Source organism: Schistocerca cancellata, chromosome 7 (genome assembly GCF_023864275.1).
Source record: "Schistocerca cancellata isolate TAMUIC-IGC-003103 chromosome 7, iqSchCanc2.1, whole genome shotgun sequence".
NCBI classification, from domain to species: Eukaryota; Metazoa; Arthropoda; class Insecta; order Orthoptera; family Acrididae; genus Schistocerca; species Schistocerca cancellata.
Window position 1 is genome coordinate 119,386,155 of NC_064632.1, and position 24,773 is coordinate 119,410,927.

Here is a 24,773-nt window from a genome sequence, read left to right on the forward strand (position 1 = left end):
AGGAGAGTTTGTTTGGTACACTTAAGCATAAAGAAACAATAGAATTACCAGTAAAGCACCAACTGTCTGACTAAAATTTAAAAATACAAAATTTCACTTTTATGCACAGCACACACATACCTTTGAACAATCCCTCAAATGACTCTCGTAGAGCACGGACCTCATTCTTGATTATTTCTTGCCCTTGAGGAGCAGTACTTGCAGCAGCAACCTCAGCTGTGTGTGTCAGATGCTCTACAAGTAATTCACCCTGTGCCTGTTTATTCAACAGAGCTTCCAATGGAGCAACCTGAAATGACAGTATTCAAATTTACAATATAGCAGGCTGTATTCATAAAAGAAATGACACTGCAAGAACTACCAAAATGCTAGATGCACGGCATCCAGAACTGCTTAGACAGATGATGTAGACTTAAAAATTCAGTTTGAAACAGACAGAAATAAAAGCTTCAAGTACTTTTTTTTTTAATTTCAATATTCAACGGAAATACAAATGCAGCTGCTACTGCTGTTGACCTTATTGTTCATTATAGACATGACATGTTTCCTCCATGCCAAAAGTCTCAGGTGTTGCATGACTTAATCAAGAGTAGTAGCTACAGAAATTTTTTGGAATTATAATTACACTCTTCTTCTTCTTCTTTTTCCAAATCTTTCCCAAAATTCCATGTGCATAGGTATATACCTCCTCCGCCCCTCAATAGCTCATACTCTGTTGTATCCTCTTGTTGTTTTTGATAATTACATATAATCTGAAGTACTCAAGCTAAACATTAAGTTTTAACTACTGCAGGGTGTTTATAAATTTTATAACAGATCATGTTTGAGCACTGAAAGGCAAAATATCTTCATTCTCCAAATATGAGTAAAATTTGAGGTAGCCAACAAACAGTTGCTCGAGTTTTGGATGTCAGATTCCTGATCCTAGAGAGAGAAAGGGAATAGAGGAAGCAGCACGTATGTCATCTACAATGTATATATGTGTGTATTGTTCATTCTTCCTGCTCGCTGACTTGATTAGAGTTGACAGTAAAATGCCTGCTACTTTTTTGCACCTTCTAAAGCTTTGCTTCCTACAGTTTATCCAAAAGAAGAACTCTGATATTTATAAAATCAGAAAACACATCTATCTTATGTGTTTCATTTGGCCTTATGATACTTTAATTTTTGAGATTTCTTTATTCATTGCAAAACAGTTTGCATCCCCACTTATTATTCTTCCACTGTACTGAATTAATTTCCGTATTTCCTCATGCATATGTGCAATTAATGTCTCAAAAATGTATGTGATAAATACTGTCAATTATCTTACAGTGAACTACTATATTTCTTTTCAGCTTATTATATTTTCAATGCTACTGCATAGTCATAATTTAAAAACTTTATTTGCATTCAGTTTCCTATTTTTATCAAGGAGTTACAAGAATAACATAGAATCTTGAATTGTATTATCTGTTTTGTTTCAAGAACCTGACATTTCATGAGTACAAAAAGCTAGGACACACCTAGATAATTTTTTCTCCTTTCAAGCACAGTCCTGAACACGAACACCCACTTGTTTATAACATTGTTAGCACTACACATTAGATGAATTTTCCTCACCATTAGCTTGATTAGGCTCTTGTAGTAAATATACAAGCAGAATCAATCTACAGTTAACTGCCAAGACAATGGTTATTGTGCGCCAGAACTATTACACCAAGGACTACCATCTCTATCACTCATATAACTTGTGTGTCCTCATATAATCTCGAGCTGTTAACACAACAATAGGCACCTGAAGAGTGTTGCAGGAAGAAGGGGCCAGCAGTGAAATACATTTATTACAGGGATTCTCATACACTTCTAGAAGTGACTGCCTATGATTTCACTAAATCTCTTGTTTAGCATACTCGAACCTTACATGGCTGATTACAGAGAGACAATACTAAGACTTCAGAAAGTGCAGTATAAAACAGCAATTTTAGAGTGTGGTGCTTACACCAAATGTGACTGATTAGCTGGCAGTCATGACCTAAATGTGGTGTTTTGCTGGTATTGTATGCTGTTTGGAAAGGAATGAAATGCTAGATGAACCAAAACCAGGTACACGAATTTGGGAAATTTTGTGAAGTCAATAACTAGGCAAGGACAGTCTTTGATATTCTATGATTGTCTGTAATTATAGCTGCTTTTGGGGAAAACAAAACAGAAACTGCACTTTTATTATATAAGTGATATAATATTCAGTGCTTTGGCTATGTGACTGGTCACCACAGGTCATTGCATCTGGCACACTACTTTTTACATTTAACAGTAGTTTGTCAACAGGTCATTTATAAGAACTGTATAAGGGGATACATACAGCATTTTCTATTGCAAGTTTGTCGCTGAGAGGTCTCTGTTTCAGTGATGGCACTTTCTCACGAGCTCTTCCCAGCCAGCCCATCAGGTCATCATGAGCCTCCTTATACAGTCGATGATCCTTATACTGATCTTCCCGTTCAGTGAGCAAGTTCTGAAATCAGATGTTGCATAATGTTATAAAAAATACGCATGCTCCAGATGACAGTTGTTTTTTAAACTGTAATAATATATTCCAGTTGATGAATGAGTTACATAGTTAATTATTGACATACTCCTGTAAGGCAAAATGCTTTGTTAGAACGTAGGTGTTACCAACCTTTATCCTCTCAGCTAGTGAATCAAATTTATTCAAAATCTGCTGTGCTTGTGTAGCAGCATGGCTTTGTTGGCCACTTGCTAGCATCTCTGCAGCCTTTGCTTTCAAACTATCGGTTTCAATTTTCTCACAACGTACCTTCTCATCCAGACACTGAAACCATAGACACATGTGTAGAAACTGTAATAGTCAATTATAATAAAAAGAATCATATGCCATAATCCTTCCAGTCTAACCTTTATGCGCTCTAACTGGGCTCTCTTCTCAGACATTGTTGACTGGAAATCTGACAGTTCATTTGATACACTTTCCAAGTAATCAACTGTTTTGTTCAACTGCTGTATCTGTTCCAAAAAGCCTGCCCACCGATGAATACTGTCATCCAGTATGGCCTGGGTTAAAAGATACATTCACTTTTGAGAAATACCAGAGAGGAATAATTGACAAAAAAAATTATTTAAAGGAATAGCTAAACAAATCGAATAACATTTGTGGCAGAAGAGGAAAAGCTGCCCAAACAAGGAATAGCTGAAACCACACTAACAGAAATGAAAACTTAAAAATGTAGTCAAATCTTAAGCTTTTGTAGTTTTACAAAACCCCAGAAGTTAAGATTCAACCATTTCTAAATGGATGTTTGTCTGCTCAGATCTTTTGTTCCAGTTTTGACAGTTGGTGAGTAGATGTTTTTATTACAAATCTATTACATATATTGTTGTACTAATTTTTTACTTTATTTTGTAAACATATAACAACTTATAACTTAACAGGAAGTTACATACTTTTGTTTCCATCATCTTTGATGCTAAAACACTCCATTCTTCTTGCAAATTGCCCAAAGCCTGATTTATGGCATCATGTCCTGAAGGAGCAGTGTTAGCAAGTACAGTCTGAGCTAGTTCCACAAGGCTTTGAACTTTGGCAAAGCCTTCTTCCTTGTACATCAGAAGGTCCTGCATTTAACAAAAAAATACACATCAATGCTCAGATGATACAGTAGCAAGCAAATAATCACATGTTCATGGACATGTTTCCTCAGCAGAGCAAAAAAAACTGCTGCACTGCTTACAGGAGGGCAGAGAGTAATGCACAACCAAGTATAAAGTGGACAGCAGTCATCAAATTTTTATTAATTGTGTATTTCTCAGTTTAGAAGTAGATGATGTATCAATGACAACAGAAGGCTAGCTAACAGCCAGTAACAACACTATCTTTTTCTTCTCTTTCATCATCATAAATATTATCGTGATCTTCATTTATGTGCCCACTGAAAATAAAGAGCTTAAGTGATGCACAGGTTTACTTGATGGCTGCCTATCTAACGTCTTCCAGTGGCAACAAAAAAATTAGATTTTCAATGTTTCATGCAAGTATTAAGTTAATTTAAATATTTAATGTGCTTTGCTTTCATAATCAACTCATTAACAAGTAAAAATTTACTTTACAGGTTTAATACAGTAATTTAAGTTTCCAAGTTGGAAACACATAGATGATATTCTCCAGTACTCAAGAATGAGAATACTTAGCAACTTCCAACAAACACATAATTTATAAACTTTTCAAAAGTTTTTCTCAATGAGACCCCCACAAAATACTAAAAAGAAAAAAGTTTATCGTTTACTACACTGTTGCTGTTCATGCAGTAAAACTTCAGCATCAGGCATGATGTTTTAATTTATTACTATTAACTCTACCCACAACACATTTTGCAAACAGTTTCCACATATACCACTGAATATACATACAACATTGTGTCATTGTAAAACACGCAGTTCAGGAGATATGATGTTTCATACATCTGAGCATGACTCTTTACAGAATAAGAAGTGGGTTTGCTGGTCATCCTGAAACTCCACCCATATCATGCCATTTTCTAACAATCCAGGTCAGGGGTGTGCAGCACTTTTCAGATCATTTCACAATGAATTTGCTTGAGATACTACTCCATACGATAACAATCCTGCAAAACTGTGGCATACAAGCCTTGAAAGATGTATTTCCAACAAAAGTCCATTATATGAAGTTGTGAGATAATACCACTAGCAGTTACTACTACATCTGTGTGACCATCTGATATCAGGTTCTTAACTTTCTAGATGAGGTACCTCCTGAAGGAATTCAGCATCAACAGTTCTCATGTGTTATGCAAATAAACTAAGTCCTCTGCTACAAACAACTTTCAACTAGCCTAGCAAGCAGCCATTAGTAATTCACATTTTTCTTGACATCTAAAGGTAAGTCTTTGAAGCCATTCCTCTTTTAGCATGGTTTTCCCATTAGGTTATCACATCTGAGGACAACACAAAGGTCTTAATTATCTGAGCTTCTATCAAGGACTACGTCGATGTATTATGTATCAGCCACAACATTTGGCTGAAATGCATTTAGCTTTCATTGAACACCACTGGATTTCACCACACTAGCATTGTTTTCAACTATTATGTAAGCTCTCCCCCCTCTTCATCATCCTCATAATCCAGTCTGTAATCTTCCTTCAGTAGGAAAAACCTCTTTATCTCCAGTACTTTAAACTTTTGAGTAAGGAGAAATCAGTCATTACATTTCTCTGGAATACTGTACAGCCTACCTCTCCAACACATAAAACTTTCCTTCGTTACAACCTTGGAAAGATTTGCATGTAGAACTGGTATTTTTTAATGCACTCCTCATTTAACATATGAGGTGTCTACAAAAAGTATTGGAAATTTTGCAGTTTCACAGGTTGTGTTAGCCCAATTCGTGCAATTTTGCATTGTTGTGTTGATATACATGTCTGAAACCAACTTGTACACTGACAGTCATATTGGATGTTTAGTCTGCCATCAGTTGTCAAGGAGGTTACATATGTTTGCTTACGAGTGATGATTACTGATTTGTTTTAAAAATGTACATTAAATTTGGTACATAAATGGAATAAAATGTAACAAAAGTTTTAGAAATGTTAAATTTTGCTTTTGATGAGTCTGCTATGAGTAAAACAAGGGTTTGTGAGTGATACGAGCATTCTCAAGATGGCCATGAAGAAGCAGAACGTGGTCTCGCGGTAGCGTTCTCGCTTCCCGAGCACGGGGTCCCGGGTTCGATTCCCGGCGGGGTCAGGGATTTTCACCTGCCTCGAGATGACTGGGTGTTTGTGTTGTCCTCATCATTTCATCATCATCCAGGAAAGTGGCGAATTTGGACTGAGCAAAGATTGGGTAATTGTACGGGCGCTGATAACCACGCAGTTGAGCGCCCCACAAACCAAACATCATCATCATCATCATCACAAGAAGCAGAAGATGACTAGCCTTCTGAGACATCCCAGCGCATCAACAACTGATGAAAATGAGACAGAAATTATTACAAGTGATCGCTGAATCACAGTCAAAGAAATTGCTGATGATGGAATATCAACTGGATCATGCCATGAAATCTTTTCCAATGTTTTGGGTATGGAATGTTTCACAGCAAAATTTGTGCCAAAGATGTTGAATTTCGAGCAAAACAGAGGAAAATGGAAGTTGCTCAGGAGTCACTAAATGAAATCAACAACGATGCAGAACTACTGAAACATGTGATAACAGGTGATGAAACATGGGTGTATGGGTATGATGTTGAAACTAAGTCTCAATCGTCCAGTGGAGACATTCTAGATTACCAAGACCAAAAAAAGTTCGGCGAGTGCAGTCAAATGTGAAGATTCTAGCTCACTGTTTTCTTTTATTTTAATAGCATAGCGCATCACATGTTCTTGCCAAAAGGGACAAATGATCAATGGGGGAGCACTACCTACAACAACCGTCTATGAGAAGCAATCTGAAAAAATCACTCAGATTTGTGGCAAAACAATTCACAGCTTTTGCACCACAATAATGCATCTGCTTATATTTCATTGTTTGTTCACGAATTTTTGGCAAAAACCAACACTGTAATGATGACCCAGCCTCTATATTTGCCAGATATGATAAAAATAAAGAGAAACTTAAAGAGGCATTTTTTTTACAAGCTTTGATCAGATTAAAAACACATCACTGAAAGAGCTAAGTGCTATTCCAAACACTGAGTTCCAGAAGTGTTTTGGGGATTGGAAGAAGTGCTTGACAAATGTATAATATCTGAAGAAGATAATATTAAAGCACATAAATAAATAAAATTATTACCAAAAAATGAAAATTCCTAATACTTTCTGAACACACATATGCCTTTATGAAGGGCTGAACTTTCTTTCTACTATACAATTGTTTGTGGTCTTTGCTGATTCTCTATATGACAGATAAGTTGTGTGTAGTATAGTAATTGTAGGTTTACGGATCCACTGGTGACTTCAACGCCTTCCCACTGCTTGCCTAACCCTGATGCTTGCAAAACGCAGCAGTAAAACCATTCCTGCTGGCTGACTACAAGAAATAGCTGTTGATTGTGACCTCTTAAATCCATGTACTTCAACAGAGCTATGACGATGATTTGCATTAATTTTCAATTGGTAAAATTTACTTTCCTAGGAACAGTGACAATGAAAGTAAACAAAATGCTGTGTTTACTTTTAAGAACATTAACACTGCAAAACTCAACTGCTAACATAACAAGGATGAAAAAAGCAAGTAAATGTAAAATCAAAATAATGATGACTAGAAACTTTTACATTGATTGCAAGCAATAACAGAATGTAAAAACATTAATCTCAACTACTAACAGTTCATTAGCAAGTGTAAAATGACCCCATATTTTTTAACTATTAATTTGTGAAAAAACTCATTTGAACAGGTAAATGTGGTAATTATCATTGTCAGTAAACTGCAAGTCAAATGATCAACACATCTGAACAGTTGAACTATATTTTTAAGCAATCAGATAGATAAATATAAATGGCACATGTGTAAACTGAATTGAAAGTATTTACTTAATAATGTAAGAAAATCACAACTATATTTAAAAGTTACTAGGCTTGTCTATTGACCTGTATAGTCTCCAATTTCCCCTCAAGATCCTGCTGAGAGGATGCACTGAGATCCGAACAGTATGACAATTTGTTCTTTATATCTTCAAGCCACTGAGTGCATTCTGCAACGTGTGTGTCAAATTCTTGATGAGTGGTCACATACTGGTGCCATCGATTTGTGAGATCCTAAAAGGAAATGCACAGCAAATGGTAATGCTTTTTTCTTTTCTTGTTATTTTCACTCTTACGTTTCCAGCTAAATGGTTTACTTATTGTGATAAGTGAAAATAACCATTAGATTGTGTTAAAAGCTTTTTCTTGTATTAGGTAAGTGAAGAGGAATTTACTTTCAAGAAGTGAAAAGTAATCAAAAGAACACATACACTTATAGAAATTATTCTCTTATTCTTCCATGTGTAAGTACTGTTTAACAAGACATACAATATTTGTTTATAAGTACCTTAACTTTGTGTGAAACTTGCTGATACTTCAGCCCCAATTCTGATATCTGTGAACTCCTTGAACTCATACTGCCTTTATAAAGTTGTTGAGCTCTTTCTGTAACAGCATCAATCTCCAGTTCTTTTGCTCGAACTTCACCTTGTAGGGCCTATGTAAAAAATTTAAAAAATATATTTAAAACAACACGACACAGCATACAAATTGATTTTGTAAACCATGCTGATAAAAAGCATATCACTAATGATAACAAATAACCTTCATCAGTTTATTCTTTGTTTATTTTTTTAACAGTCTAAAGATATAGTCAAAATGTGACATACCTTGAGATTTTCAAGTTGTTCTTTCTTTTCTTGGGATGTTGCTTTTAGATCAATGGCATGAAGCTTTGTATCAGTCTCTCTAATCCATGCCATGCACTGATCTTTGAGAGATTCATATTCATTCCACTGCTGTAGTTTGCTGTCAAGTGCTTCAATTGTACTCCTGGAAGTAATAAAGTCACATTTATAGTTGCAGATATGATTAAAATCATTCCACAAACAGGGATATAGTGGCATGCTTACTTGACAGAGGATAACAGTCCTTGCCATTCCTGTTGGGAAGAATCTATCTGATTTCTGATATTGACCTGACCTGATTCCACTGTCCCAGGTATAACTTTCTCACCCAAGGAACGAATTAATTCAATACGTTGTTCTTCTTCAGGTAAGTTGAGCTGCAGATTTTTCAATCTTTCCAAATTGGTGTGCAATGAAACACGTTCAAGGTCTGTATCTCCCCATAGCATAACCTGGAACAAAATACATTATTTAGTTCCCCAGATTTCACAGTAGCAAATTAATCAGATATCATGACAGTTAAGTTAATGAAGAAATAAAACACAAATGACGGCTCTTTCAACTGTAGTGTCTGTGAAAGTTCCTTTGTCAGTGTGGTTTAGAAATGTCCTACTTTCAACAAATTTCTTTACTTCACTCAAGCCATTTAAAAGTTCCAAAATTAATATATGTAACTGGCTGACAGAAATAAAACCCATGTTACAATACAAAAGAGTTCTATAATATGGAAAAATGTTGATTTGAATATATATGATGTAGTCTGTTTCATCTCAAATGAATAGTTATGAGAAAATAAACAAATTTTTTAAAAAGTGCAGAAAATAGTCTGAAACAAGTGCTAGTGCTTAATGTCTGATTGAGACGATGATGATGATGATGATGACTACACTTCACTTTTAATCTTGGTTTACAAGAGACAGATATTAAGATAAATATGGATTACTAACAGTGCAATCAAATAAAGCCCATCCTTATACTCTTAACCATTTTACAGTTGTCAGATCCAACGTACCGTATTGTGTGTAGCATCAAGCCACTCCTGCGCATCCATGACAGCCTTAGTATATTGTTGATGGTCACCAACAATTGCCTCATAGCTTTCAACAAAAGCTTGTGCACGGCGCAACAGGGCAGTGTGACGGTCTACTAGCTGCTGGAGCTCACGCTCTGCAGCACTTCCCCCTCCACGACCTGGCAGTCCTTCTGTCTTGTCACGGAGGCTGAGGATGTCTTGTTGGTGTGCAACTGCATCATGCAGCAGTGAACGATAAACTTGTAGTTGAGCACGCTTCTCATCAAGAGTGGCAAACAACACAGGTTCTGCAGGAAGTTGAGACTCTGCCTCTGCGAGCCATTTCTTAAGTCTTTCACTACACTCTTCAAAACTCATCCACCTGTGTACAGAAAATGTCACTGTTTCCCTCTCTCAATGAAATAAAATCTTAACAGTTTACACAAATGATCAAGCTCCAGAAACGATAAATAAAAGATTGGAAATAATGCTTCTGTCTATAAAAATTATGATATTCCCATTACAATGAAAGTTCCTAGGGTTTGTGAAGAGACCGTAGAAACAATAGACACATCACCTCTCCCTCGTACCTCCCACAAATGTTTCCCATTCTCCCCAGTGTGCAATTTATCACAGTCAACTGCCACTCTTGTGAAACTTATCTTTTGTTCAGTCATTACTTTAGAACTGGAAAGTGCAAACAAATAACAACAGTCAAACTGAAAATTCTAATACCGACTCAAAACAGAAAAAGAATAGTCACTGAAATAATTTCCAAAGCTGTTAAAGTATTGAAAATAATAAAAATTTTACTACATTTAATGAGAAGAAAAAGAAACTAGGACTACTGACCGAGAGAGTTTAGCTTGAAGTTCTCGTTCAGTGCTGGAAATGCTATCATACAGTGTTTCAAGAGACTGCTGTAATTCTTGTAACTGCTGACGAACGGTTTCACGGCCATCAGCAGCTGTTGATGGATACAGTTTTTCTCCATATTCAACGGTTGTTGAAAGCAGAGCCATTGCTGCAGGCTGTTCAACAAGCAGCTCATTTAGTTTCGTGCTGTGCTTTGTGAGTTCATCTCGATCACCTGTTGCTATCTTTGATCCTCCGGAAGCTTCAAACTGTGACTGCGCAGTTGATAGCCAGTCTGAACACTGGCGATACTTTTCTGCGTATGCTGTGTGGTCAGCCACAGCTTGCTCACATTTTTTCACTATTTCCTGTATTAAAGAATAAGTCAAATAAGTTACTAATTAAAAAATAATTATTTAAATATACTATTCCTATTTTGACAGGATGAAATGGAAGAACAAAGAAATAGCATTGTTCAGTATATTAAGAGTTCCCCCGCTCTGGCTGTTTATGTTATCTTTCTTAAAGTAAACAGTAGTAATTGTAAAGAAGTTAATGTCTGCCTCTTTCTTTAAACTGCTTATGTTCCTTCATATTAAAACTACACTACTTTTTTCAGTCAGTGTAAAGGGGGGAGAGGTAGGAACTGGCAGTGAAATTCAGAAAAACTTAAATAAGGATCATCATACTGAGTTTTGACACTCACTGCCCTCAATACTCTAAATATTACTCAATAATATTTGTGTTTAGGCAGTTATAGTACTTATTTGTAAGTTCTAGACTGAAATATTGAGCCCCATCCTGGAAGTGATAAGAGAACGGAAGACCACAGTTTAACATTGTGTCTATGATAAGCTCATTAGAGAAAAAGCATAAGCTCAGACTGGCCATGTCACATTCTACCATTTGCCTGTGGGAAAACCCAGGATACCTAAACCTAGATCACCAGAAGGAGATTTGAGTCACACCCTTTCCAGATGCAAGTCTGGTGCTAATTCAATTGCATAAAGTTATATGGATTATTATTGTAGATACAAGAACTGAAAACAAATAAGGCACCAGGTCTGGATGGAATCCTAATTAGTTTCTACAAAGAGGACTCTATGACACTGCTACCTTACTGAGCTTGTATTTATCGTGAATTTGTTGCCCAGCACAAAGTCCCAAGCAACCTGAAAAAAGCACAGGAGACTCCTGTTACAAGAAGGGTAAAAGAATGGACCTGGAAAATTACAGACAAACTTCCTTAACATTGGTTTGCTACAGAATTCCAGAACATATTCCATGTTCAAATATAACAAATTTCCTAGAGACCAAAAAGCTTATGATTGCAAATTAACGTGGTTTTAAAAAGCATAATTTGTGTGAAACTCAGCCTTCTCTTTTTTCACATAATATATAGCAAAATATGGATGAAGGGCAGCAGGCAGATTCCATATTCCTAGATTTCCAAAAAGTATTTGACACAGTACTCCAATGCAGACAGTTAATGAAGATAATATAATAAGTAATAGGTTCCCAGACACGCAAGTGGCTCGAAGACTTCTTAAGAAATAGAACCCAGTATGTGTTCTCAACGGTGAATATTCTTCAGTGACGAGGGTATCAGCAGGAGTGCCCCAGGAACATGTGATAAGACTGCTATTATTTTCTTTGTAGATAAATGATCTCACAGACAGGATGAGCAGCAATCTACGGTTGTTTGCTGATGCTGCTGTGGTGTATGGGAAGGTGTCAAATATGAGTGACTGTTGGATGAAACAAGATGACTTAGACAAAATTTCTATTTGGTTTGATGAACAGCAGCTAACTCTAAATGTAGAAAAATGTAAGTTAATGTAGACGAGTAGATGAAACAAACCTATAATGTATGGATACAGTATTAGCAGTGTCCTCTTCATCACTGTCTTGTTGTTTATATCTGGGCGTAACACTCCAAAGCGATATGAAATGGAATGAGCATGTGAGATTTGTGGTAGGGAAGGCAAACACCTGACTTGGTTTATTGGGAGAATTTTGGGGAAGTGTGCTTCATTTGTATGGAGGACCACATACAGGAAACAAATGTGACCTACTCTTGAGTACTGCTCGAGGTCTGCACCAGGTCGGATTAAAGGAAGACATTGTTGCAATTCAGAAGGAGGCTGCAAGATCTGTTACTGCTAGATTCAAACAACACGCAAGTGTTACGGAGGTGCTTTGGAAACTCAAATGGTAACCGTTTGACGGAAAGCACATTCTTTTCGCAGAACACTATTGAGAAAATTTAGAGAATGGGGATTCGAAGCTGACTGCAGACTGATCCTGCCACCAACATACCTTTCACATAAGGACCACAAAGGTAAGTTAGGAGAAATTAGGGCTCATATGGAGGCATATAGATAGTCGTTTTCCCTTCGCACTATTTGCGATTGAAACAGAAAAGGAAACAACTATTACAGATCATGCTGTGTACACATCATGCTGTGGCTTGCGGAGTATGTATGTAGATGTAGATAGGCACTGAAGCAATGATGTTTTTATCTAGGTTAGTATCCCATTCATTTAAATCTGATTCACAATGTCTTTATCACCATACAGATCCTTATTTGACCACATTTTTACTAAACCAAATGTAAGATTCAGAAAACTTACAGCAGCTAGTCATAACAATTTATTTTGTGAAGCCAAAACTAAGCAGTTCTGCACCTCAATTAATCTGTAAATAGTTAATGTTAACTCCTAGCAGGAAAAAGGTTCTGTAATATTACTTATATGATTATTTTATACTTGTTATACATGTTTCACCCATCTCTCTCATTTTATATTCAACTGAAAATAATCCTTACAGTTTGAAACCCCAGCACAACTATGACTAGCATTAAAAATATATACGTATCAACAATGTAATGAGTAAAGATAACTACTCCAAATAGAGGAGGCACTGAATGATAGATAGGCATATAAACAAGACATGGAACATGGCAGTCCAGCTTATAAACACCAGCTGCATGTGTATGAGCTTATCCATTGCTCTTGACAACCACTTTACAGTAAGTGGTTATCTTTACTCATTCCAATGTTAGTTTTTAACACTTGATTTTTCAGTAAAAGATATCGTTTAGACAAGTTAAAAGCACTTGTAAAAGATGCTCTTGATACTGCACAATATTACCAATATACATTGTTATAGTTATGGTTGTAATATTAAGTGTAGAAATTCTATAATATATATGACTGATTTAATATGAACCATATATTTGACATATACACAGATTTCATGTTCAAAGTAACTTTTCTGGTATTCTCCAAGAGATAGCTTCATCTCATTATTGTCAATGTCACAATACTTGGCATTAATAGGTACTTCAATATCTGTATAATGTTCTAAATAAAATAGAAAGAAACATTCCACATGGGAAAAATATATTAAAAACAAAGATTCCATGACTTACCAAATGGGAAAGCGCTGGTAGATAGGCACAATAAAAAAACACACACAAACACACACACAAAATTTCAAGCTTTCTCAACCCACGGTTACTTCGTCAGGAAAGAGGGAAGGAGAGGGAAAGATGAAAGGATGTGGGTTTTAAGGGAGAGGGTAAGGAGTCATTCCAGTCCTGGGAGCGGAAAGACTTACCTTAGGGGGAAAAAAGGACAGGTATACACTCGCGCACACACACACATATCCATCCACACATATACAGACACAGACATATATGTCTGCTTGTGTCTGTGCAGACATATATGTCTGCTTGTGTCTGTATATGTGTGGATGGATATGTGTGTGTGTGTGCGCGAGTGTATACCTGTCCTTTTTTCCCCCTAAGGTAAGTCTTTCCGCTCCCAGGACTGGAATGACTCCTTACCCTCTCCCTTAAAACCCACATCCTTTTGATCTTTCCCTCTCCTTCCCTCTTTCCTGACGAAGCAACCGTGGGTTGCGAAAGCTTGAAATTTTGTGCATGTGTTTGTGTGTTTTTTTATTGTGCCTATCTACCAGCGCTTTCTCTGTATAATGTTCTGTACACACGTAATTGGACAACACTTTTGATAATAGAAAACATGGAAATAAGTCTTTAAGATATATAGATATATATAGACTATTGTGAAATTGTTAATGTGTCTCTAACTATCGTCATTTCCTATGAAAATCATACAAATCTCACAAATTACAGCATTTAGATCAATGTTACTAATAACTATCTAGATCCATAGGAAATATTCTGACTTTTCTATTTCGATCAGAATACAAAGTTATTTATATTACAATCAGAAACAGCATATCATATCAGGAATTACAACAATTATCACAAAACCAAAACTTACCTTAGCAGTTGTCTGAATGGCCTGGAATCTTGATGTGATTTGCTGTACATTTACCGATATTCTGGTTTCACCACTGATCTGCATGAGCTCTGAAGACTCGTCATTCATTTTATCAAATTCTGATTCATTTTGACGAAGACTCAGGATCAGTGACTGTAAATATAATGAATAATGAGCACGTACTTTCTTACTGTTTCACTTATGTGAAACATGGAACATGTTTCTTAGTGGCCAGCAACAAAAAATCATACAACGTCAGAAATAAAATATTGATTGACACAACAAATTTGGATGTCCATCAGCATCAAGGCTTATTTGTAAATTACCTCTATTTTATGACACACAGGGCTGATATCAGTATGGGATTTCTTATAAGCTCTGCCTTCAGTTATAACCTTAACATCTTGAATCTGAATGAGGTCTTTGCAGCAAAGTAGCCCGATTAATTCCTCTATACACAAACTAAAACAATTTTTTACGGACCTAGAGAAACACTCACTTCATATCAGTAAGTAAATTATTTAAACTACAATTTCTTTTTCTCCCCTCCTTGAAGAGGCCTCAGTATGATACCAGTATGGCTTCTAATTGGTCTTGTGAATCAGATAAAATAGCTGAGGGTTTCAAAATATGGAAATACTTATTTGAACATGCACAAATCACCTTTACTGATCCAAGGCAGGTTCCTATCTTTCTACAAAGTTGAGAAGTCTCAAAAGATTTTTCCATTAGCCTTGGTATTTCCAGGAAAATTTCTTGCAGGATAATATTTAACTGTCCGTTTGCCTAAATTCCAACATGATTGACTTTCCAATTTTTTTAATTGCATTCAATCTTAGAATCAGAAAAAAATAAATAAACTAAGAAACATGTTTTTACATTCATATACAATATTTCTGTACAGCAGACACTAAGGTTGTTAAAATTTTGCCGGAAACATACTAATCTCAGAACAATTCTTCCTTGACTTTTTAAGGTATATAACTGGTGTAAGATGAATCTTTAATGAGTTTCTTACGTGAATGGCAGTTCCAAATACAACTCAAAATTCACTTTGGGAACTCTGTAATTTGGCATTTCTAGAGCAGTATCTGGAAGTAGTAGTATTTTGGATTAAGTGTTAGTTTGACTGAAAGATTTTCATTTTAATATTTTTGCCTCAGACAAATTTACCACCTATAGAGGAAGTATGATGGTAGATTGCTAAACTCTTGTATGCTAGTAAGGAATGACATCATTACATTTTATGCCAGAGCAGCTACTCAGTAAATGCTGTTGTAGGTGACAACACTAAGATACAAAAATATGTAAAAAATGGACTTATTAAATGAACTTATTTTTGTTCAAATGCTTACAGGTTTCACATGCACTGGTTGTAAATGGATGAATCAGTGACAAGCAGACATGCCATCTCTTACATCCCATTTTTTTTTCTTCATGTAACTCATATAATCAATACTTGCTATAGGTTTTTAACTTTTTTTAATTTTCTGGGCTCAAAGTGAGTCATATGTGTCATAAGGATAATGTTTGTTTCTAATTGTCTTTCTACTTAATTAACAAAATACAATCAAATAATGGAAAAAATATTAATATAATTAACAAAATAGTTGTTATATTTTTGTGTTCCATGCGTAAGTAAATTACCAAGAGATATCAGTATTGTGAAATAAATGTAAAAACAGGCAAATCTCACCGACTCAATGACGTAAGCTACAACTTATTCATGAAGAATTACTTACAAATGTGTGTGTAATTGCAGCTTACTCTGCTGAAGGCAAGAGGATATCAACACATATCCCATGCATGAGAAGCACATATTTTTATTGTTCTCTGTTCTTATTATCTCATTCCTACACTTCACGCAACTTTCAAGTATCCGAATAGTTTTGTTAAAGTAATTACTTTTGCTTTCAAAACAAATGTGCTGAAGTTTCGTACCACTTGTGGCTCAAATGAAGCAATATTTGTGGATTTGATTTTTTCTGTGTTGGGAAACAGTTTTATTGCTTTTGGCATTTTATTATCATGTCTGTGTGGTTTTCCCTTCTCCTACTAGTGTGGTGGCTTATTTGGTACATTAAATAATTAGGTATTACATTCCATACAAGTTTCCTATGTTCCACACTCACAGATTTGGCTGGAGGGGTAGTGAAGAAAATTTCACGTTGTTGAGTAGATATACAGTCTCTTCTGCAAAAGGTCAGGTCTTCTGGCGTTTACTAACAATTTTTTGTTCTTAAAAGGAATCAACAATTTTCAGTAAATATCTGTGTTTCATGGGAATCAAAAATAAAACATCTTGTAATGCACCATTTCAAACCTCCCAGGGCCATTATGAAACTAAACAAAGGCAAATGTGATGTCACTTATTAGTTATTGTTTGATATTTTGACACTACATATGCTCCCTATTGTAAAAATTATGTTACTAATCAGTATAAGCAGTACTATTCACACCCATCTGATAATGTATTCAGAAGTGTAGCTTGCTGCCCACTTGGTGCACTGCTATCACAGTGAGTAACAAAAATGAGATGGAGTGCCTTTACTGTTATCTTAGACTGTAACGATACTAACAAATTTCATAAAAAGAAATAAAGACATATCAAAATCACGTAAGTTAACATCATTGCTGGCAAAGATTCATGTAAAAAAGAAATAATAATAAGGTTAAGAATATTGTTAAAAAGAAGTAAGTTGTTATGGTACATGTACCTCAAAATATTTGAAATGAAATAAACCTAAATGTTAAGCAACAGTTTTTTCGGTTTAGTATGTACTCTATTAATACTCTATCACTTATGTATCTAAATATCACTAGTTATTAGTTACTTAAGCAGTTCTGTAATCAAACATAAATATTCTCATTTTCATTCAAGTGAGCAGTGCTACAAAGTATTACATAAAAATATCTCTGAAGAAAAAACTGGAAGTGAAGGTAAAATGCACGTGGAACAAAAGCTTAAAAGCAGGGTGACAATAGACATGGGCTACTGTGGACATATACAAAACCAAAATAAATACATAGTTCAGACAAGAGACAAAAAAGCCTATGCACAATGAAAAAAATCATAAAAAAACCATCAAAACCAGTAATCTCTTACTTGCTCTAGATGGTCAGCTAGAGTTATCATTTCCTTCACATCTCTATTTCTCGAATCAATTATTTTTATGAGATCCTAGAGGATAAAGCACAACATTAACATAGATGTGCAAACAGTTGTAACATATAAAATATATTCAGTGTCTTTCATTAAGACTGAATTCGTCATCTTTCCTATGAACATTTGAGAATATGAAACTTGCTCACACTTTTTATAAAAAGCAGCTTTTTGATTCTAGCAAAACCAAAAAAGAAATTTTACAAATTTTTATTGGAAATTAAGATATATGAATTGCCAGTGGTTTGAAACAGATGAAAGTTGTGTTCTCATAAATCTAATTCTATTTAGTTTAGTACATTCCACTGTCTTGTAGTATCTCCTTAGCACAATTTTCTTTTTACCTTTATTTACAGTAAATCCTTTAATTTTCTGTAATGCAAGTTACTTGAGATAGACCTAACCAACTGCTTTATGACCTTTCAGTAAGCTGTTCATTTTTGACACCATCCATTCTACTTTAAATTTAGAATTTTAAAATATAATTTATTCTAGGTAATTAATGAAGAAATTACCTGGCCAACACAATAGTGAACATAGCAAATAACATGTCCAAAACTGCAGGTAATAACAAATAATTTTTGGCCAATAGATATGAAATATATTCATCACTATATGATACAGTATCAGAAGAATAATATTGATGAAATATGAAGTTAGTTAACTACCTGATATTTTTCAAGCTGATCTTGTTTTTCCTCAAGTGTAGAGCGAGGTGAATAGTTCTTGAGTGCTGTTTCCGCTTCTGAGAGCCACTGTAACAGCTTGTCAAAGGAGCCTTCATATTCAGACCATTGCTGCAGTCGTTCTTCTAGTCCATGAATCACATCATTCAAGGCTACTTCAAACTTCTCACGATCAAACCTGAGTTTATTTTCAGAAGTTTAAGTAAGTAAGAAATAACAAGTACAACATGTAATTATTGCATATTTTTGTACAACAGAATGTCAAGTGCCAAACAAATGCACAATGTTATTTTATGAAGCACTTAGCTACATTTACATTTTGACAGTGAATATTTGTAATTATTAAATGTTTCATTTATGATATATACACTAAGTACTAACATAATTTATTTATCTCTTATTTTGTTCTGAATTGATAAATTTATAAAACACCCTTAATGTTTTACATAGGCAATTTTTATTATAAATTGCCCATGAAAGAGTTGTTTATTTATAACAATACATATAAAACAGAGGTCAATTGACAATCAAGGTATAAATGTACTCCTTTTAACCAAAATATTTGCAATTCCTTTCTTTGTGTTTTTATAATTATGGATCACACAATTGTAAGTAATAAGAGTATAAGTGATGTTTTGCTGTTACTCTGTTGCTCTCTTTTTCTGAAAGAGCATCTTGGCAACATAACTTTCTTTGAAATACATAATTAACAACTGGGTCTCAGTCTTGATATTAATAAGATTTTTTAACACCACCATATGCATCAGACAGAAAATTCACTTAAGAAAATTATAAAATTATGAGATAGAAGTGCAGACCATTATTTATCCCCAGGAGACAAAATTCATAGTGCTGCTAAGAGACACATTTAAAGTAGAAAAAACTGTCCTAGCTTTCAGAACTATTAATTCCTAATAGTACCAAAATCTAAGATAGTTGCTTGGACTTTTATGTGTGGCTACTGACAATATTAAGAATTTTGCCTTCTGAAAGTAAGTACTGGCCAGTAATTCCACATCATAACTACATCATTTCGCAGGCAAATAATTTAATCAAAATGCTCAAAAGTCATGAACTCAGTCAACATGTCATTATTAATTTATTTATTATTTTCATTTCATCTTTAGAATGACCAAAGAGTACAGTACAACAACAAATTATTCAGTATTTGGTAAGGTTATATCTTCACCAAAGGGAACATAAATGCATAAGACTGTCACCACCTGAACACAGAATGTTTGGCATTTTAACATTGCTATTTGACTGCATATTTCTTTTAGCAGTAAATGCATACGTTGCTTCATAGGACAAGACAGTATTACTGATTGACTACAGGTAATGTGTGATTAAGACACATGAAAAGAATGTGCAGTTGTGATTAAATATGACAATTTTGGCATTGTTACTTGCCGTGAAGGCAATAAAAAAGTGTTATGACTATATCACAATAGCAGATGCAACTGTTTTAAAAGATAAGTATGCACTGGGACACAGTGCATGAATCTCTTATGATGTCTAGAGTGGTTCGTGAAATATCACCTAAGAGTCTCAGTTCACAACAATAATACTGAGAAAGATTTTAGGGAGCTTACTGTGCAGGATAAGAACTTACCATATTCTACTTACCTGGAAAAGTCATTAAAGCAAAATGACTGGATATGGGGACCATATAAAACTGATACTGTCACTGGGGTTAAATATGAGCTCAAAAATAACAATTTTTCCCTTTTTTTGTAGCACTTCTAAGCTGTGTGCTTATATCATATTTCTTCACTGCCACAAATATCACAAGATATGTGCATATAGTTATGTTGGGACTGTGGTTAGAACTAAACGGATACCTGATACTTTATACTGGATGGCCATCAACTGCAGGTGCCTTCTTCTATGCAAAAGCTATTTGCTGCCAGATGTCTCAGTGTGCTATTTCTTCTTGCAGTGTTCAGCCAGTGACAACAAAGTTCACACTTAGCTGGAACCGAGTAGGTGCAGTACCACAGTTATTGAAAACTTTCCCTAAGAATTATTTGATAAGATTTGGAGAGAATGCGACTATGACCTTTACTCCTTCCATATTATGCTTGGGGTCACAGTGAATGGATCTATGATCTTTCGTAATTGTTCAAACTATCCTATCGACGAATTTACATGTTTGTGAAAATGCAACCTTAAGAAAGATTTCAACAATTCATAATCACTCTGTTTCTTTGTGTAAAGGATCTCTTGAATGTAGCTTTTAAATCTGTGGTTGTTAGTTTGCAGCAGACACTCTACTGCAGCCCTGACTGGCCAGTGAAATAAGCAATAACATTAATTTTGGCAGACACATGCTGCCTTTTTTTTTTTTAAGTCAAATGAAGCATTTTAAGTGGTATGCAGCCATATTAATTTTAACATACACTTCCTGTGTCAAAATAAAAAGTTCTTCAATATCTTTACAGCCATTCATGACATGCCTGGTATATGCCACCATCCAAATGAAACCTATTTCTCCCAGTGCCTCTTCCAGAGGTGTCTACATTAATAATCATAGAGGCTAAAGTCTAGCGAGTATTATGGGTGAAAAAAGAAGATTCTACAACACAGGCCAAAAATGTTATACGACCATTATGGGACCAATCACTGTCGCATTGCAAAATGACCCCTTTAATTAGATTCGATCACTGCAACTATTTTAGTTTGATTGTCACCAAGTAGTTATCCAAAACTACAGTTACCACTGCTGCTGTGGTCTCTGGAATCAATTCAAAGTGCCCATGCCAGACAAGGAATGCCTACCACTGAGAACACACTAACTGTGAACTTTCTACTAAATTCAAAACAAGCTGTTATGATTTAAATATGTGATACTAAATCTTCATGTAGGCTAATTTATAAACACCTACCTATCAAAGGGGGAGGGGGAGGGGGAGGTATAACCCACGCTGCACGAACACCCATAATTTACTTGTCCAGTATTTGAGCATGAGAGCACTTAGTTACTTGTAACACACTTTGTACAAAACATCAATCCATTATGAAAACATTTTCTCACTGACAACTGTCACAATATAATGAAAGAAGAGAAGTTCATCACTTACAACATTTTTGATGTTCATGCAGTAAAACTTGCCATATGAAGCATGACGTTTTAATTTATCATTTCTTTACTGCTAACTGTATCCGTGACACATTTTGCAACAATATTCCTATATACCACTGAATGTACCAGCACAATTATATCATTGTACAACACATAGTTCAGGAGGTAAGACATCATAAACACTGAGCTTCATGAAAATGAAACTGAAGGGTGAAATTCATTAGAGGTATAGGTGAAGTGTGTGCGTAAATACATGTGTAATATGATAAATTTATGTGAAATATATTTGACATGTACATGCATGGGCAAAGACAGGGGTAAAAAGCTCATCTTAAACCTCTGGAACAATTTCAACTGCATTTGGTGCACATATGAGTTACAATCTGGAAAATAATGCTGTGGGGTTAACAATCACCAGCCTCCTATTGGGTTATGAGTGATACTGTGGAGAGAGAAGGGAGAGAGAGCAGACAGACAGACAGACAGACAGAGGGAGGGAGATTTTTTTTTTTTTTGGGGGGGGGGGGGGGGAGGTGAACAGAGAGAGGAAGAGTTGGACAGATACAGGGAGAGGAGGAGTCATACAGACAGAGGGGGCAGAGGAGATGGACAGACAGAGGGGCAGGAGGAGATGGAAAGAGTGGGAGGTGGAGGGGGTGGACAGGGAGGGGAGAGCGTTAGGAAGGAGGAGATAAACTAATACAAGACTGGAATAAATATATACCCGGACAACATTAGGTACTCAGCTATTTCTATATATAAGCAGAGAAAAACAAGTCTCAGAATGTTGTTTACAGAGATGTAGTGCAGTACTTTATGGCTCTCCATAGATACCAAGATAATTATGATCTTTTGTGTCCAAAGCATTCACAAACAGCAGTGAAATTATTTACTCCCTCTTCTGGCACATTTCATGTGAAGCAAACGAGTAAGTTGCGAGTAACATTGTCTCAACATCTGGTGGGCAATAATATGAAAAAAGGGATATTTGAGTCATGGCATCAGAGAGTGAAGATGAAATCAATGCAGCCGTTACACTCCAGTGCTGAACTCTATTCTTAATGTATGCGCAGTGACCCCAAAACAACTGCCCTATTTTCTCCTTACTGTAGGTACTTAGAATGACACTTTCAGTTCTGAAAGTTCAGGTTTCATATTTACCTCTTTTATTATGCTGTTGATTTTAATACAGTTTCTGCTGCCAATAACATGGTCTTTAGTCTAAATTTACTACTAAAGATGTTATTAGTACATGATGTTAATGCAAGATGCTAATGCTTGAAGCAAGACCTGTCCCATATATCCTCCCATCACCATCTACTCCAGTCTGGTCACTAACATCAAAGGCAGGGCTATCTGTGAAACAAGTCATGTGATCTACAAGCTAAGCTGCAATCACTGTGCTGGATTCTATGTAGGCACAATAACCAAGCTGACTGTCTGTCCGCATGAATGGCCACCAACAAACTGTGACCATGAAACAAGTGGACCATCCTGTTGCTGAACACGCAGCCAAACATGATACCCTTCATTTCAATGCTTCACTTCCTGTGCCACATGGATCCTTCCCACCAACACCAGCTTTTCTGAATTGTACAGATGGGAACTTTCCCTGCAATACGTCCTACGTTCCTGTAATCCTTCTGGCCTCAACCTTCGTTAGTCATTGTCCTCACCCATTCTGCCTCTTTCCTGTCTCCATTCCAGCACTACACAGCCGTCATTCCACCATCACACTCAACCTTTTATTTCTCTCCTTCTCCGCTACCACCCCCCTCCCCACTTCTCCCCTGCCCACCTTCTAACATGCAGCACTTAACTGCCCATCACCCCCACCATGCTATCCCTCCCCCTCCCTGCCCCCAGCCTTCTCCTTACCACCACCCAGTCGCCACTCCCATCAAGCACTGGTGCTGCCACTTGCAGTGTGGTTCCAGTTGCCCGAGACTGCAGTTGTGTGTGTGTGTGTGTGTGTGTGTGTGTGTGTGTGTGTGTGTGTGTGTGTGTGTGTGTGTATGTATGTGACATCTATTGTTTTAATTGAGAGGGTCTTTTGTTGTGCCTATCTTCGACTCAGAATCTCTGCTATATGGTGAGTAGCAACTTTCCTTTTCATAACACTGTTATTATTAGCACTGTTCTTACAGTCAGTTTTGTTTATTATTCACTTACTTAAGATTATTTAAGTCTCTTTCCATGGCTTCTTTGGCTCTAGGAGGTAATTTATCAGTTTTGTTGGAAACATGGTCAGTAAGAGCCTTCATTTTAATATCACCTTCCATTTTCAGGCAATCCTGTATTTCTCTGACTTTTGACAGCCTGGACTGTATTGTTGGTTTATTTCCACTATAGTCTGTAACAAGAAGGGGAAATGGACATAGTTATCCTCTAAGTTACTCAAGACTCATGTGCATAACAAAACAAGCACAAATAAATAATTTCTTCATGAAATTTGTTTAGCTTTCATTTAATGCTACTAGGGAGCCGTCAAAATGAAGGTTACAAGTAGCATTTACCCCTACTAAATTATTCTCTATGCTACTAGTATCAGAATGTCAAAATGATCCAAAAATGACACACCCTAAGCCATATACCTTAAGTACTTTACAAATATAAGAGATGCTAGTTACCTGAATAACCAGCAAGACGATCCCACAAAGCTTTCTGATAATCATGGTAGTTCTTTTGTAGATCATTAAATTGCTGAAACACATCCAAGCTTTCCTCAAGCTGCGTTATCATCACCAGCAGCCCGTTCACCAGCCTTTCATATCGATTGCTGATGTCTTCTACAGCTTTCTTTACCTCCTCATCATCTCCTCCAGTTAGCTGTACAACAGCTTGTGCTTTCTCTGTCACTGCTTCAATGACACGTTTATGAGTTATCACTTCCTGCAGGGTTGTCTGCAAATATAATTTTGAAAATTAAATTAATTAATGAAATGTTACCACACAAAAGCAGAGAATATTGTTATAGTTCTGTAAAAATGTTTATAAAAGCTGTTTACTATTGTCACAGATTCCATAACTATAAAAGTATGTGCAAGTACTGATTAACATTAACGAAGCATGATCACTAAAAATTTTACATCTTCATAATTACAGCCAAAATCCACTAGATCCTCCAAATCAGGATTGTCATCTGTGGGCAATATACAACGCTCACTTTTCAAAATCTGGTAGGAGAGCACTTGTACTTAAAAGTGCCTTTATAATTCACATATTACGACCACAGACTTCTTACATAATTGCTGCAAATACCAACATAATAATAAAGAAAA

At 35.8% G+C, this 24,773-nt stretch overlaps 1 protein-coding gene across 1 annotated transcript in view; it reads right to left on the reverse strand.

Annotated features, from left to right (window-relative positions):
- The window catches only part of LOC126092560 (muscle-specific protein 300 kDa), a 651,560-nt gene that overhangs the window by 317,177 nt on the left and 309,610 nt on the right, over window positions 1-24,773 (reverse strand). Inside the window, exons 44-59 of the mRNA XM_049908233.1 lie at window positions 24,123-24,396; window positions 23,665-23,845; window positions 18,393-18,588; window positions 17,668-17,742; window positions 14,562-14,714; window positions 10,248-10,618; window positions 9,396-9,777; window positions 8,609-8,835; window positions 8,366-8,528; window positions 8,044-8,193; window positions 7,602-7,769; window positions 3,445-3,615; window positions 2,899-3,054; window positions 2,663-2,815; window positions 2,345-2,497; window positions 121-289 (exon numbers count right to left, since the gene is read on the reverse strand). Coding sequence (XP_049764190.1) covers window positions 121-289; window positions 2,345-2,497; window positions 2,663-2,815; window positions 2,899-3,054; window positions 3,445-3,615; window positions 7,602-7,769; window positions 8,044-8,193; window positions 8,366-8,528; window positions 8,609-8,835; window positions 9,396-9,777; window positions 10,248-10,618; window positions 14,562-14,714; window positions 17,668-17,742; window positions 18,393-18,588; window positions 23,665-23,845; window positions 24,123-24,396 — 3,142 coding nt within the window. The remainder of the gene's footprint in view (window positions 1-120; window positions 290-2,344; window positions 2,498-2,662; window positions 2,816-2,898; window positions 3,055-3,444; window positions 3,616-7,601; window positions 7,770-8,043; window positions 8,194-8,365; window positions 8,529-8,608; window positions 8,836-9,395; window positions 9,778-10,247; window positions 10,619-14,561; window positions 14,715-17,667; window positions 17,743-18,392; window positions 18,589-23,664; window positions 23,846-24,122; window positions 24,397-24,773) is intronic.